The 16,386-nt window shown below is 43.6% G+C and overlaps 1 protein-coding gene across 1 annotated transcript in view; it reads right to left on the bottom strand.

Moving 5' to 3' along the window:
• LOC309549724 (L-gulonolactone oxidase-like) overlaps window positions 1-15,818 on the bottom strand; it is a 229,793-nt gene extending 213,975 nt beyond the window's left edge. Inside the window, exon 1 of the mRNA XM_082250217.1 lies at window positions 15,660-15,818. Coding sequence (XP_082106343.1) covers window positions 15,660-15,803 — 144 coding nt within the window. The 5' untranslated portion in view covers window positions 15,804-15,818. The remainder of the gene's footprint in view (window positions 1-15,659) is intronic.
• Window positions 15,819-16,386: the final 568 nt, after the last annotated feature.

Below are 16,386 nucleotides of genomic sequence, written 5' to 3'. Positions count from 1 at the left end.
TCAAAAGAAAGCTCTATTTGTGGGGAAAAAAGGACATCTATTTTTCTTTTTTATTTGGGTACAGCGTTGCACGATCGCGCAATTCTCCATTATAGTAACGTAGTGCTGAATCGCAAAAAATGGCCTGGTCATTAAAACCTTCTGGTCCAGAAGTGGTTAAAGAGGATAAATTTTTAAATATTTTAAAAAATGATATATAACCTACTATGAATATATATATATATATACACAGTATATTTACTTTCCAATGATTACTGTATCAAACTGTTGCAATGATCATATAAAAGTTGCAGTAATCATCATGGGATTGGATGTAGTCATTTAACCCTTTCACAGAATCTTTTTTTTTTTTTATTTGCACGCATGTAAAAATGCACATTTTAAGCCTGAAGATTAGTTAACCCCCCCCCCCCCCCCCCCAAAGTATGATATATTTTTGGAAAGCAGAGGCCCTGGAGAATAAATCCTTGGTAGATGCAATTTTTTATGTCACACAGTAGTCACACAACTATTTATCAAACCCATATTTTTATTTTAAAAAAATATGCAATTTAATTTTAGTGCACACAAATCCAATTATTTGTTAAAATATTAAAGATGTGTGGAGATGTGTGGAGCCAATAGATACCAAACATGTCAAGCCTCACAATTACATGCATTTGTGACATGGCAACAAACTACGATACCCAAAACTGCCCACTGGTGGGAGTTTTAAAAGCCTTAACAGTTCATTAATTTAGTCAACTGGGAACGATGGTCATAGAATTATTGCTGTCCCTCCAGCGATACCTAATATGCGTGGTACAACCAGGGCTGCTGTTAGAAATCACAATATTTTCACTAAAAATACACTAAAATCATTATTATTAGACACAAAACTAACAGGGAACCTGTGTGAATTAGCCCTTTTTAAATTGTTTTTTACATAAAAAAAAAGATATATATTTTTTTTAAATGTTAAAAATGTTTACATTTTATTTTTCGATTTTTTTAAAAATTGTTTATTACAATGTTTAATTATTATTATTATTTTTTTTTTTTTTTTTTGCAATTTGTAATTTTTTTACAGGACAGGGGGAAGCCTGCAGTGCTGTGGGGGGGCACATGGGAAGAGGGGGGATCAGAAGCAGACAGAACAGGGAGGGGGATCTGCGTCAGAGAAGCAGTTACAGGAATGATGCCCTGTGTCTGTGTCTCGCCCCGCAGCAGCTGAAAGCTGGCAGGAGGGGGAGGAACTGGCATTCAGCTGCTGCAGAGAGCTGCACAGGGCTTCCTTCTGTACTTGCCCTCCTGCCCGACTTCACCAATTCCCCGTGCTGTTGTGCGCTCAGGCCCCCTTCAGGAGGACTGGTGGTCCCCTCCTATCAGCGGCCCTGGGTACAACTGTCATTGTCGTGTTTGGGTATATATGTTCTTGTATGTGGGGAACTGAGGGCATTTAAAAATTTTTGGTGTTTTTTATTTCTTTAATAAACTTTTATTTATATATCATTGATTTAATTTAACTGTATTACTATCTTAAGGGGGCCTGACAATCCCCCTATGTCATAGCATAGTGCAATTGACAGGTCCTCTGTAATTAGATTGAGCTAGAGACCAGTAGAATGATTGTCAGGGAAATGGCCGTAGGAGAACTGGCAACATTGCCAGTAATAGCAATGGACACTCCTGGCTCAATTGACACAGCCCTCTGCTGACCTGTCAGGGAATTGGCATAGGAGAACTGGCAACATTGCCAGTAATAGCAATTGACGCTCCTGGCTCAATTGGCACAGCCCTCTGCTGGCCTATAAAAGGTGGCCATAGGATCAGATTAATTGCTGGATTATCTCTCAGCTTCCCTGTGTTCTTGTATTCTGTTTGGATTTCCTGTTGTGACTTGTTCCTGACTCCGTTTGATCTCCTGCTCCTGGTTTGACCCTTGGCTTCTTCCATGGACCTTGGCTATTCTGGTTGTCTCCTGTGCATGACCTCGGCTTGTACCACGGTTCCTGCTGCCTGTTCCTGTCTGCGCTACCAGAGACTATTCCTTGGCACAAGGTAGCCCACCTGCTCCAGAGCCCTTGAAGACTCCTACCCTGCTGTGGTTCCAGTCTGTTCCAGTTCGCTCTCGGATTGCTCCTGGATCTACCTACCTGCCTGCAGCTGGTAATCCGTGCCACTTTGGGCGCCACACCCTCTGTACCATCTCCAGGGGTGTGCCGCACTGAGCCGCAAGGGGAGCCCTCTCAGCATCTCAGCCTTGGATCAGGTAACCCTGACAATAATTCTTGATAGGTATACATTAGGTGGTTCCACAGGTGAATGATGGTGTTGGCCTTCCAGCTTACTGGTACAACAGAGATGTCACTTCAGTTGAGAAGATGCTTGAGTAGGGAGAGAGGAGAGCCCGGTGTCCAGAATAGGAAAACTCTTGATGAAGAAAATAATAATTTATTGGAAGTAAAATATGTACAGATAAAGCCAACGTGTTTTCAGAGGAACTGCCTACTTCTTCAGGGCTGTTGTTATGTTCTAACAGAGATGGGTAGGCTCTACGGTTGTACCTAAGTTTCTTATGAAAGCTGATGACTGTTTGTGAGATGCAGTGGAAGCAACTTAGGTACAACCAGGGAGTCTACCAATCTCCATTAGAACATACCAACAGCCTTGAAGAAGGGGGAAATCCCCCGAAATGCGTTAGCGCTATCTGTACATGTTTTACCTCCAATAAATGATTATATTTTTTATCAAGAGTTTCCTTATTTTGGACAACGGGGCGCTCTTTTGTCTCTACTCAGGTCCTCTGCATGGGGTCATCAGGAGTCCATTAGATCCCTAATGTCTCCTCTGCACTCCTTTGAAGCTAAATGAACACAGATCACGCTTGGTTAGCTTTTCCCCAACCCCGGCGTCCATGGAATTCCAGCCTTGAGCTCATTGCTTCTAGGTTCCTTCTAGCTAGGGGAGTGCATCAAATGAATGTTAATTGGACTAAACATTCCTATGTCCATCTTTGACACCCTAGAGCAGGGGTCTCCAAACTTTCTAAACAAAGGGCAAGTTTACTGTCCTTCAGACTTTAGGACTGCACTGTGGCCACTGGGAGTAGAAAAGATCCTGACGTCTGTGTGAAAAAAACAATGCTTCATCTTTGGTGTCAGTGTGAGGAATCATTCCCCATCATTGGTGTTAGTGGGAGGAATTACACCCCTTCACTGGTGTCATTGAAAGGAATTGTGTCCCATGATTGGTGTCATTGGGCTCCATTGTTGGTATCATTGGGAGAAATGATGTCCCATTGTTGGTATCATTGTGAAAAAGTGTGCCCCATCATTAGTGTGTTGGGAGGAATTATGTCCCATCGTTGGTGTTAGTAGGAGGAATTTCACCCTTTCCTTGCTGTCATTGGAAAGGTTTGTGTCCCATCATTGGTGCATCGTTGGTGTCATTGGGCCCCACTTTTGGTGTCATTGGAAGAAATGATGCCCCATCATTGTTTTATTGAGAGAAATTGTGCCCCATCATTGATGTCATTGGGAGGAATTGTGTCCCATTGTCGGTTTAATTGGGATAAAGGGTGCCCCATCGTTGGTGTCTTTGGGAGGAATTATGCCCCTTCATTGCTGTCATTGGAAAGGATTGTGTCCCATCATTGTGGTGTATCATTGGTGTCATTGGGACCCACTATTCGGGTAATTGGGAGAAATTGTGCCCCATCATTGGTATCATTGGGAGAAATTGTGCCCCATCATCGGTGTCATTGGGAGAAATTGTATCCCATCATTGGTGTTACTGGGAGAAATTGTGTCCCATTGTTGGTATCATTGGGAGAAATTGTGCCCCATCCTTGGGAGAAATTGTGCCCCATCATTGGTGTCATTGGCAGGAATTGTGTCCTATTGTTGGTATCATTGGGAGAAATTGTGCCTCATTAATGGTGTCATTGGGAGGAATTGTGCCCCATCGTTGGTGTCACTGGTAGGAATTGTGCCCCATCGTTGGTGTCACTGGGAGGAATTTTCATTGGTGTCAGTGGGAGATTAGTGCCCCTTCATTGTTGGCATTTGGGAGAATTATGCCCCATCATTGATATCAGTGGATGAAATAGTGCTTTAAGAGTTGAATACAAGCAAGCAAACGGCTGCATCTGGCTCCCAGGTCGCAGTTTGGAAACTACTGCCCTAGAGGGATAGGTGAGGGATGGGTGTGAATGGTTGTAGGGGTGCAGGTGGCAGCTGGAACAAGTATGCAGATTCATATTGTGACTTCACTCTGACTTTCTTGCCCCTATATTTCTCTAACCATATGTCTACTGTTCCAGTAGAGAACATTCTAAAGCATCGGACACATTATAGCTAGTGATGGGCCGAACACCCCCCTGTTCGGTTCGCACCAGAACATCCCGAACAGGGAAAAAGTTCTAGCGAACATTCGAACTCTATTAAAGATAGATATATGGGACGTGAACATGAAACATGAACATGGAAAATCAAAAGTCCTCATTTTAAAGACCTTTATGCAAGTTATTGCCATAAAAAGTGGGTAACCCCATGCTCGCCCCTTTCCTATAAAAGAGCTGTCACAGCTCAAAGAGCTCATTACGCAGGAGACGTGTGAAGAGGCAGGAGCGTTTTTTTTTTTCTTTTCTATTTTTTGGGAGCGGCGGGCGAACTTCCCACCGAGCGCCCCATTTGTGCGAGCCCAGTCCATCCCTAATCATAGCATTCGGATACAATTTAGAAGACTTATAACCACCACAAAGCCATGGCCACTCAACGTCTCCAGCTAGTGGCAGAGCTTGGAAGTGGCAGTAAGCATTAGCGATTGAGTCTTATGATTTATAGTCTAATGAAGGATGCACCGGGTTTAATTATGTTAAGTGCCTTTCCTCATAAAAGAAATACTTCACAATCAGTCGTATTAAAGCTCTACTAGCAATATCTCTGTGACAGGTCTGGAGATTAACAAGCGATGCGGAATCACAATGCCAATCACGTATTATTGTAAAATCAATGGCTGGTTGAATACCTACCCACCACAACTCATACCTAATAACGGGGAATGTCATCTCTGTTCTGGTGCAAATAAATAATAAATCTAAGAGGTGGAAATAAATAATACATCTGAAAGGGGGCTCTGCATGAAAAATGACAATCTGGCAGCTTAATCTTTATCAGGGCTGTCCGGCTGGTGGCCCGTGGGGCCTTCTGATGCGGTCCGCGAGGTCCCAGCTACAGGCTATGCAGAGTGGCAGCAGGGTACTATGTGCTGGAATGCTCTCTGCATTTATTATTGCTGTCACTGAACAACAATGATAGGGGGTTATTATTATATACACTACACTGACACCAATTAAGGGGGCTATTATTGCATCCACTGACATCGATGAAGTGGTTTAAAATTGCATCCACTGACACCAATGAAGGGGGCTATTATTGCATCCACTGACACCAATGAAGGGGGCTATTATTGCATCCACTGACACCAATGAAGGGGGCTATTATTGCATCCACTGACACCAATGAAGGGGGCTATTATTGCATCCACTGACACAGATGAAGGGGGTTATTATTGCATCCACTGACATCAATGAAGGGGGTTATTATTGCATCCACTGACATCAATGAAGGGGGTTATTATTGCATCCACTGACATCAATGAAGTGGTTTAAAATTGCATCCACTGACACCAATGAAGGGGGCTATTATTGCATCCACTGACACCAATGAAGGGGGCTATTATTGCATCCACTGACACCAATGAAGGGGGCTATTATTGCATCCACTGACACCAATGAAGGGGGTTATTATTGCATCCACTGACACCAATGAAGAGGGTTATTATTGCATTCACTGACACCAATGAAGAGGGTTATTATTGCATCCACTGACACCAATGAAGGGGGTTATTATTGCATCCACTGACATCGATGAAGTGGTTTAAAATTGCATCCACTGACACCAATGAAGGGGGCTATTATTGCATCCACTGACACCAATGAAGGGGGCTATTATTGCATCCACTGACACCAATGAAGGGGGCTATTATTGCATCCACTGACACAGATGAAGGGGGTTATTATTGCATCCACTGACATCAATGAAGGGGGTTATTATTGCATCCACTGACATCAATGAAGGGGGTTATTATTGCATCCACTGACATCAATGAAGTGGTTTAAAATTGCATCCACTGACACCAATGAAGGGGGCTATTATTGCATCCACTGACACCAATGAAGGGGGCTATTATTGCATCCACTGACACCAATGAAGGGGGCTATTATTGCATCCACTGACACCAATGAAGGGGGTTATTATTGCATCCACTGACACCAATGAAGAGGGTTATTATTGCATCCACTGACACCAATGAAGAGGGTTATTATTGCATCCACTGACACCAATGAAGGGGGTTATTATTGCATCCACTGACACCAATGAAGGGGGTTATTATTGCATCCACTGACACCGATGAAGGGGGTTATTATTGCATCCACTGACACCAATGAAGAGGGTTATTATTGCATCCACTGACACCAATGAAGAGGGTTATTATTGCATCCACTGACACCAATGAAGGGGGTTATTATTGCATCCACTGACACCAATGAAGGGGGTTATTATTGCATCCATGGACACCATTGAAAGGGGGTTATTATTGCATCCACTGACACCAATGAAGGGGGTTATTATTGCATCCATGGACACCATTGAAAGGGGGTTATTATTGCATCTGGCACTGATGAGGGATGGTTTTTATTGATGTTACTGACACCAATGAAGGGGATTTGAAGTTAGATTATTTTTAATGTTACCGACACCAGTAAGGGGGGTTACAGTATCATTGCTGCTACTGACACTAATGAAAAGGAGTTGTTACTGCTGTTACTGACACCAGTGAAGAAGGGATATTATTGCATCCACTGACACAGATGAAGGAGGTTATTATTGTGACCACTGACAGCAATGAGGAGGGGCTATTATTGCTGTTACTGACAGCAAAGAAGGGGGGAGGGGGTAATTACTGCTGTTACTGACATAAATTGAGGAGGCTTTTATTGCTACCACTGACACCAATGAAGAGGGTTTTATTGCTGTTACTGACACCAGTTAACGGAGATTTTATTGATGTTACTGACACCAATGAAGAGGGCGATTATTGCTGTTACTGAAACCAATAAAGGGGGATTATCAATGTTGCCACTGACACCAATAAAGGGGGGGTTATCAATGCAGCCACTGACACCAATGAAGGGGGATTATCAATGCTGCCACTGACACCAATGAAGGAGGGTTATCAATGCTGCCACTGATACCAATGAAGGAGGGTTATCAATGCTGCCACTGATACCAATGAAGGAGGGTTATCAATGCTGCCACTGATACCAATGAAGGAGGGTTATCAATGCTGCCACTGATAACAATGAAGGAGGGTTATCAATGCTGCCACTGATACCAATGAAGGGGGGTTATCAATGCTGCCACTGACACCAATGAAAGAGGGTTATCAATACTGCCACTGACACCAATGAAGGGGGGTTATCAATGCTGCCACTGACACCAATAAAGGGGGGTTATCAATGCTGCCACTGATACCAATGAAGGAGGGTTATCAATGCTGCCACTGATACCAATAAAGGGGGGTTATCAATGCTGCCACTGACACCAATGAAAGAGGGTTATCAATGCGTCCACTGACACCAATAAAAGGGGGTTATCAAGGCTGCCACTGATACTAATGAAGGGGGATTATCAATGCTGCCACTGATACCAATGAAGGAGGATTATCAATGCTGCCACTGATACCAATGAAGGGGGATTATCAATGCTGCCACTGATACCAATGAAGGAGGATTATCAATGCTGCCACTGATACCAATGAAGGGGGATTATCAATGCTGCCACTGACACCAATAAAGGGGGGTTTTCAATGCTGCCACTGATACCAATGAAGGGGGATTATCAATGCTGCCACTGATACCAATGAAGGAGGATTATCAATGCTGCCACTGATACCAATGAAGGAGGATTATCAATGCTGCCACTGATACCAATGAAGGGGGATTATCAATGCTGCCACTGACACCAATAAAGGGGGGTTTTCAATGCTGCCACTGACACCAATAAAGGTGGGTTATCAATGCTGCCACTGACACCAATAAAGGGGGGTTTTCAATGCTGCCACTGACACCAATAAAGGGGGGTTATCAATGCTGCCACTAATACCAATGAAGGGAGATTATCAATGCTGCCACTGACACCAATGAAGGGGGATTATCAATGCTGCCACTGACGCCAATGAAGGGGGATTATCAATGCTGCCACTGACACCAATGAAGGGGGATTATCAATACTGTCACTGATAGCAATTAAGGGGGGGTTATCAATACTGCCACTGATACCAATGAAGGGGGGTTATCAATGCCGCCACTGATACCAATGAAGGAGGGTTATCAATGCTGCCACTGACACCAATGTAGGAGGATTATCAATGCTGCCACTGATACCAATGAAGGGGGGTTATCAATGCTGCCACTGATAACAATGAAGGAGGGTTATCAATGCTGCCACTGATAACAATGAAGGAGAGTTATCAATGCTGCCACTGACACCAATGAAGGAGGGTTATCAATGCTGCCACTTATACCAATGAAGGAGGGTTATCAATGCCGCCACTGATACCAATGAAGGAGGGTTATCAATGCCGCCACTGATACCAATGAAGGAGGGTTATCAATGCTGCCACTGATGCCAATGAAGGAGGGTTGTCAATGCTACCACTGATACCAATGAAGGAGGGTTATCAATGCTGCCACTGACACCAATAGAGGGGGGTTATTGTTACTGATATTGGCACCAGGGAAAGGGGGTATCTTTCCTACCACTGACACCAATGAAGGGGGGTTTATTGATGTTACTGACACCAATGAAGTGCCAATGAAGGGGGGTTACCAATGCTGCCACTGATACCAATGAAGGGGGGTTATCAATAGGGATGTAACGATGTCGAAGATATCGCGATATCGTATCGTCGTGGTCGTCTCGGTATCGTCGTGGTCAGTGGTGTATTTTGGTTTTGTGCTGCCCTAGGCAAGACTAAAATTGGGCGCCCCCCCCCCCCCCCCTCCACCTCCTATGTAAATTTGCCCCACTCCTTTTTTAACGGATGTGACTCCCTCCAAAATTGAAGGACTACAAGTCCCAGCATGAACCCCTGAGATCTCATGAGAGGTGGGGTGGGTGAGGGAGAGAGAGAGAGGGGGGCGGGTGATGGGAAATGAGAGAGGGGGGTATGAGAGAGAGAGGGGGATGAGAGAGAGATAGGGGGGATGACAGAGAGAGAGGGGGATGAGAGAGAGAAAGGAGGGATGAGTGAGAGAGGGGGGGGGTAAGAGAGAGAGAGAGGGGATGAGAGAGAGAGAGAGATTGGGGGGATGAGAGAGAGGGGGATAAGAGAGGGGGGATGAGAGGGGGATAAGAGAGGGGGATGAGAGAGAGAGAGGGAGGGTTGAGGGGGGGGTGAGAGAGAGGGGGGATGAGAGAGGCGGCTCTGGCAACCAGTGGCCAATAGAGTCTCAGGTGGAGGGGGGGTGGCTTTTTTGCTGCCCCCCTGCAAAGTGCCGCCCTAGGCCTGGGCCTTGTTGGCCTAGGCCAAAATACAGCACTGGTCGTGGTCGTGTCTCGATATCGTCGTGGTTGGGTTACAATATTAAAAGGACAGGTGTCCGTCAAAAAGCAAGAGGAATAAACACAGTCCCACGGAACAAATCATTGTTAACTACATAGACCAGAGTTTAAGAATTTTTTTTACTGTTTTTTTTTTTTTTTTCTTGCAATGTAGATATTTTGATCTTTCAGATGAAAAACGTGAACATAAGCTAAATGATAGGTCAGTGTTTTTTTTAAAGACTTTTTGACTGACTATTTTATTTAAGTTTAAGTTATGTTCCTAAATACCAGTTTTAAAAGGCTGCCTTTATTTGCCTTGCACATTTAAACCTGACTTAACTTGATCTTTGTTTGCACTTAAAGGGAATTGCCTATTGTTTGTTTACAATTGTTCTAGCTGCTTCTTAACTTGAACATTGCACAGAAGAATCAGTTATGCAACCAAATATTACTATACAGAATATTGATGTTCCTGACTACAACTTGCACTTTAAAAGCACTATGCGATCAGTGTTTTATGTTGTCATGGATCCATAAATACAACAATAAATTGCCTGTTGACTGGCAAAAGCAGAATAAGAGCCCATTCACACTAGCATGACTTGTGAGGCGACTTGTGTAGCCCCAGGTCGCTTGACATAACAAAAGCAATGTTAATCAATCAGTGCCGTCTTAATTGGCACTACTGAAGTCGCTCCGACTTCAGAAAAGGGTCCTGTACTACTTTGAGGCGACCTGTGATCCGACTGTCCCATATACTTCAATGGGAGTCGCCTCCTTATCTTAATTGAAGGGACTTGTTATCAGACTTTCCAGGAAGAAGAAAGAGATTAGCCAGGCATTCCCCACAGACAAAGTCGCCTGTCTCTTCAAAGTAGTGCACAAGTCTCTTCCAAGTCTCTTCCAAGTCTCTTCCAAGTCTCTAAACAAGTCTCTTCAAGTCACGGGGCGACTTTCTGGTAGTGCTAGTGTGAACCAGCTCTTAATGTCGGCATTTTTTCGCTATTATCATCACAAACACTATCATGAGCTATTTAACAATACCATGAGCTTTTCCACAATATCGCAATAAATATCGTACCGTGAGGTCAATATCGAAATTGTATCGTACCGTGAGATTTTGATATCGTTACATCCCTAGTTATCAATGCTGCCACTGATACCAATGAAGGGGGGTTATCAATGCTGCCACTGATGCCAATGAAGGGGGGTTATCAATGCTGCCACTGATGCCAATGAAGGGGGTTATCAATGCTACCACTGATAACAATGAAGGGGGGTTATCAATGCTGCCACTGATGCCAATGAAAGGGGGTTATCAATGCTGCCACTGATGCCAATGAAGGGGGGTTATCAATGCTGCCACTGATACCAATGAAGGGGGGTTATCAATGCTGCCACTGATGCCAATGAAGGAGGGTTATCAATGCTGCCACTGATACCAATGAAGGGGGGTTATCAATGCTGCCACTGATGCCAATGAAGGGGGGTTATCAATGCTGCCACTGATGCCAATGAAGGAGGGTTATCAATGCTACCACTGATACCAATGAAGGGGGGTTATCAATGCTGCCACTGATGCCAATGAAGGGGGGTTATCAATGCTGCCACTGATGCCAATGAAGGAGGGTTATCAATGCTACCACTGATACCAGTGAAGGGGGGTTATCAATGCTGCCACTGATGCCAATGAAGGGGGGTTATCAGTGCTGTCAGTGATAACCAATGAAGGGGGGTTATTGTTGCTGATAATGGCACCAGGGAAAGGGGTTATTTTTGCTACCACTGACAGCAATGAAGGGGGGTTATCAATGCTGCCACTGACACCAATGAAGGGGGGGGGGGGTTATTGTTACTGATAATGGCACCAGGGAAAGGGGGTATTGTTGCTACCACTGACAGCAATGAAGGGGGGTTATCAATGCTGCCACTGACACCAATGAAGGGGGGGGGGGTTATTGTTACTGATAATGGCACCAGGGAAAGGGGGTATTGTTGCTACCACTGACAGCAATGAAGGTGTCACTTTCCCTCTTTCCTGCTCTTCTCCCCTCCCCATCGTGTATGTTGGCAATTCCCAACTGTCAAAATGTTAGTCTATAGCTGCTTTGCGAATACAGAAGCTGTAAGCCCCGGTTCACACTTGTGCGTGTGCGGGGTTCGCATGTAATATCGGAGCGCACTGCTCCGACATTACATGCGATCGGCTGTGCGGTGCGAGTTTAGCCATACAGTTTGTATGGCTAAATTCGCACCGCAGCCGCTCCAAACACGCACAGGACCCTTTTTTCTAGCCGCATCAGGATCGGATCGCACAGCGGTTCACACTTGTGCGATCCGATCCTGTGCGAACTGCACGATCGCACTGCGATATGCGATCAAACTGGGGGTGTCGTTAAGATTACATTGACACCCCCAGCGTATCGCATATGTCAGTGTGATCTGCCGGGGGTGCGTGTGCGATGCGGGAACAGGCTGCGAATTCGCAGCCTTCCCGCATCGCATATATGTGAACCGAGCCTAATAGCTGCTACTGCTTCTGATACATTGTTTATAAATAGAGAGATACAAAGTAACATTGTTTATAAATAGTCAGATACAAAGAGACATTGTTTATAAATAGAAATTTGAAAAGTAACATTGTTTATGTAGAAAGAGATTACATTGTTACTTTTTTATCTACTCTTTTTCATTTAATTGTAGATTCAAAGGATAAATTTCCATCTGCATATGATGAAGCAACCCGACAAGCAAAAAAAAAAAAAGTTGTTTTCTTGTTTTGTTTTAAATAAAATTTGGTCCTAGTTAACTTACACTATATTGTCAAAAGTATTGGGACACCTGCCTTTACACGCACATGAACATTAATGGCATCCCAGTCTTAGTCTTAAGCCCCGTACACACGTACCAATTGTCAGCCGTAAATATTCGGCCGACGACCGATCGGCCGATTGTAGGCCTGTTAGTATGATGCTTCCGACAGCCGACAGCGCATTTTCGGCCGAACAGAATCTGTCGTGCAGGCATTAAAATTTTTGTTGGCCAACACCAGAACGGCCGATTGTTCGCCAGTCAGTACAGATTTCGGCCGACAGACAGCCGATTAGCAAGACTGGGCATGCTCAGAAAAGAAAAAAGACAAGGAAAGTTAACCATCACATGACATCACTTCTGCAGTCGGCTGTTGTTGGCCGACAAAATTTGTGTGCAGTCTTTTGCAGTTTTCAACAGACACGACAGCCCTGGACAAAAGACGGCCGATCGTTCAGCCGACGATCGGTACGTGTGTACGGGGCTTTAGTCCGTAGTGTTCAATATTGAGTCGGCCCACCCTTTGCAGCTATAACAGCTTCAACTCTTCTGGGAAGGCTGTCCACAAGGTTTAGGAGTGTGTCTATGGGAATGTTTGACCATTCTTCTAGAAGTGCATTTGTGAAGTCAGGCACTGATGTTGGAAGAGAAGGCCTGGCTCGCAGTCTCCACTCTAATTCATCCAAAAGGTGTTCTATCTGGTTGAGGTCAGGACTCTGTGCAGGCCAGTCAGGTTCCTCCACCCCAAACTCGCCCATCCATGTCTTTATGGACCTTGCTTTGTGCACTGGTGCGCAGTCATGTTGGAACAGGAAGGGGCCATCCCCACAAAGTTCGGAGCATAAAATTGCCCAACATATCTTGGTATGCTGAAGTCTTAAGAGTTCCCTTCACTGGAACTAAGGGGCCAAGCCCAACCCCTGAAAAACAAACCCAATACCATAATTCCCCCTTAATGTTGGAACAGGAAAGGTCCATCCCCAAACTATTTTTGTTTTTTCTGTACTGTCACCAGTCAGTGTCCCTGATCACTGCCACACCAGTTATATGATGATGCTGTACTGCACTGGTGACAGCATGTAAAAAAAAAAAAAAATTGTGACATTTTCCATAAAATTATGACAAAAAAAATTACAACTTCAAAAAACTCTCAAAGCTTCTTACTAAATACCTTGGACTTTCTACTTTTGAAAAATGGGTCCTTTGGGGGATATTTGTACTGTCCTGACTTTTTTGGGCCTCAAGAAACTTTAGCAAAAAGTAAGCAAACAAAAAAAAAACATTTAAAACATAAAAAAAACGTGTTTTTTTTTTCAAATGTTTAAACTTTTTACGTTTTTTTTTTTTGCAAAAAATAAAAGACCCAGTGGTGATTAATAACCACCAAAAGAAAGCTCTAGTTGTGTAAACAGAATGGTAAAAATTGTATTTGGGTGCAGTGTTGCATGACTGCGCAATTGTCAAAGTGTGACAGCGCTGAAAGCTGTAAATTGGGGGTAAAAGTGCCCAGTATTGAAGTGGTTAAACATTCCAGCCTGGCAGATTAATATAGATGGAGCCAAGATCTTAATTAAATTGTGTCAGTAGCCGCGACATAGAGGACTGCTCTGAAAATGTGTAAATAGTCCCATCTCTGTCCCTGGGTCCGTCTGCTGAACTGATGGAACTTTCCATTTGTTCGCTGGGAGCAAAGGTCCCTGCAATTACTACACATGCTTACAAAAGGCATTTAACCACTTTAGCACCAGGCCTTTTTGTGACACTTGTTGTTTACAAGTTAAAATCATTTTTTTTGCTAGAAAAATTTTTTTTTTGCTAGAAAATTACTTAGACCCCCAAACAGTATATATATCTATATCTATATCTATAGATATATATATAGATATATATATATATATATATATATATATATATATAGATATATATATATATATATATATATATTATTTTTTTTTAGCAGACAGAGACCCTAGAGAATAAAATGGAAATTGTTGCAATATTTTTTTATCACACCGTACTTAGGCAGTGTTCTTACAAATGCAATTTCTTTGAAAAAAATACACTTTTTTTTAAATTAAAAAATAAGAAAACAGTAAAGTTAGCCCAATTTATTTTCTATAATGTGAAAGATAATGTTACGTTGAGTAAATAGATACCCTACATATCATGCTTCAAAATTGCATACGTTCGTGGAATGGCAACAAATATTGGTACTTAAAAATCCCCAAAAATTTCTACAGATTACCAGTTTAGAGTTACAGAGAAGGTCTGGAGCTAAAATGATTGCTCTCGCACTAACGATCATGGCGATACCTCACATGTGTAATTTGAACACCGATTACATATGACTTGCGTATGCGCGCGAGCTAACGGGGACATAGTGCTTCAATTTTTTTTTTTTTATCTTTTATTTTTACACTGTCCTTTAAAAAAAAAATTGATTTCTTTTATTCCTATTACAAGGAATGTAAACATCCCTTCTAATAGAAATAAGCATGAGAGGTCCTCTTTAATGTGAGATCTGGGGTCAAAAAGACCTCACATCTCACATCTACACTAAAAAAAAAAAAAAAAAAAGTCATTTTTTTTTTTCATTATGAAAAAAAATGGGCTCTTTAGGGCCATTGCTAGGAAACGACGTTTGACCAAGGCCATGGAGTCGAGTGGGGGCCATCCTGCCTTCGACTTCCTGCCTGAGAGGAGAGCGGACCAGATCATTTCCCCTGCTGTATGCGGGTCCGGCAAGCGGGGAAAACGACCAGGAAGCGGTGGGGGGGGCACCCCTCCCGCCACCCATAAAGGTGATCCCGTGGCGATTCCGCCGCTGGGACCACCCTTATGTTTAAGCGGACCGCCCGCCATTTAAAAAAAATACCGGGGTTATGGCATAATCCCAGTATTTAACGTCAAAGGACCAACGTAAATACACGGTGGGCAGTCCATAAGTGGTTAAGGAGTCCCGTTTTTCCCCCGACCCCCCTGCTAATCTGATGGGGCCTAGGCCCTGTACAGGAGGGCTGGCTCTACCCCCCTATTTGTGGCCCTGTGTACAGGTGTGATAGCAGAAGCCGGTAAGCATTTGTGTTGATCCCTGACCACCCACAATCCCACCAGTAAGGTCCATCTTGGAGACCACCATGGACCTGCTCCACCTGGAATCCCCCCGTACAGTTCAGATGATGATTTGTCACTCACCATTTTTGTTATCACCGCAGGCAGAGTTGGGAGCGAACTAGAGATGCGTAATCCTGAACGGGTGAGAAGAGAAGGTGCCCCTGCCCTCTGGGCTCTTATATCAGTTAGTATAAGTCTGATGAGTAAGCGAATGTCTTGTAACATTTGTTGGAACCTGAGTTAGAAATTCACGGTGCACATTAAGAATGGATAATGTGTAACAGCCACATCTTCAGGGATTCCCCCGCACCGTCTCTCTTCACTTTCACAAAATGACTTTTTAATGATCGTGGGTTCCGTGATTAATTTACGCGGCTTTCATACCGGAGGAAAAAAAAAAAAAACACAACACAATGTCAGACCGTATTACAGAAGATCGTATATGAAACGTTGGCAATTCTCAGGATGAGCTTTTCTCACAATGTTAAAAACTCAGTGTGGAGTCCCGAGAAATTCTATTTCTTTGTAATAAATGACTTCCGCGATAAAATCTTTATGGCGCGCCTGCGGTGAACGGTTACAGACCTGTGCGCTGGGAACTGGGAAATTACCAAATTTCCTCATTTGGGGAATAAAAAAGTTATGTGCAGGATGTAAAATCAAATATACTGTAGAAGAACCTATCATCTAGTATAAGGGAGTGAGTGGAATGTATCATATAAACTCCAGGCAGATAGAAAAGACACAAATTGAATTCATTTAGATCAGAGATCAGACTGGGAGAAGGAAAAGCAGCACAATGAGCCAA

This window comes from Pelophylax lessonae (genome assembly GCF_965119305.1).
Source record: "Pelophylax lessonae genome assembly, chromosome: 3".
Taxonomy (NCBI): domain Eukaryota; kingdom Metazoa; phylum Chordata; class Amphibia; order Anura; family Ranidae; genus Pelophylax; species Pelophylax lessonae.
This window is presented reverse-complemented; position numbering and strand designations above follow the sequence as displayed.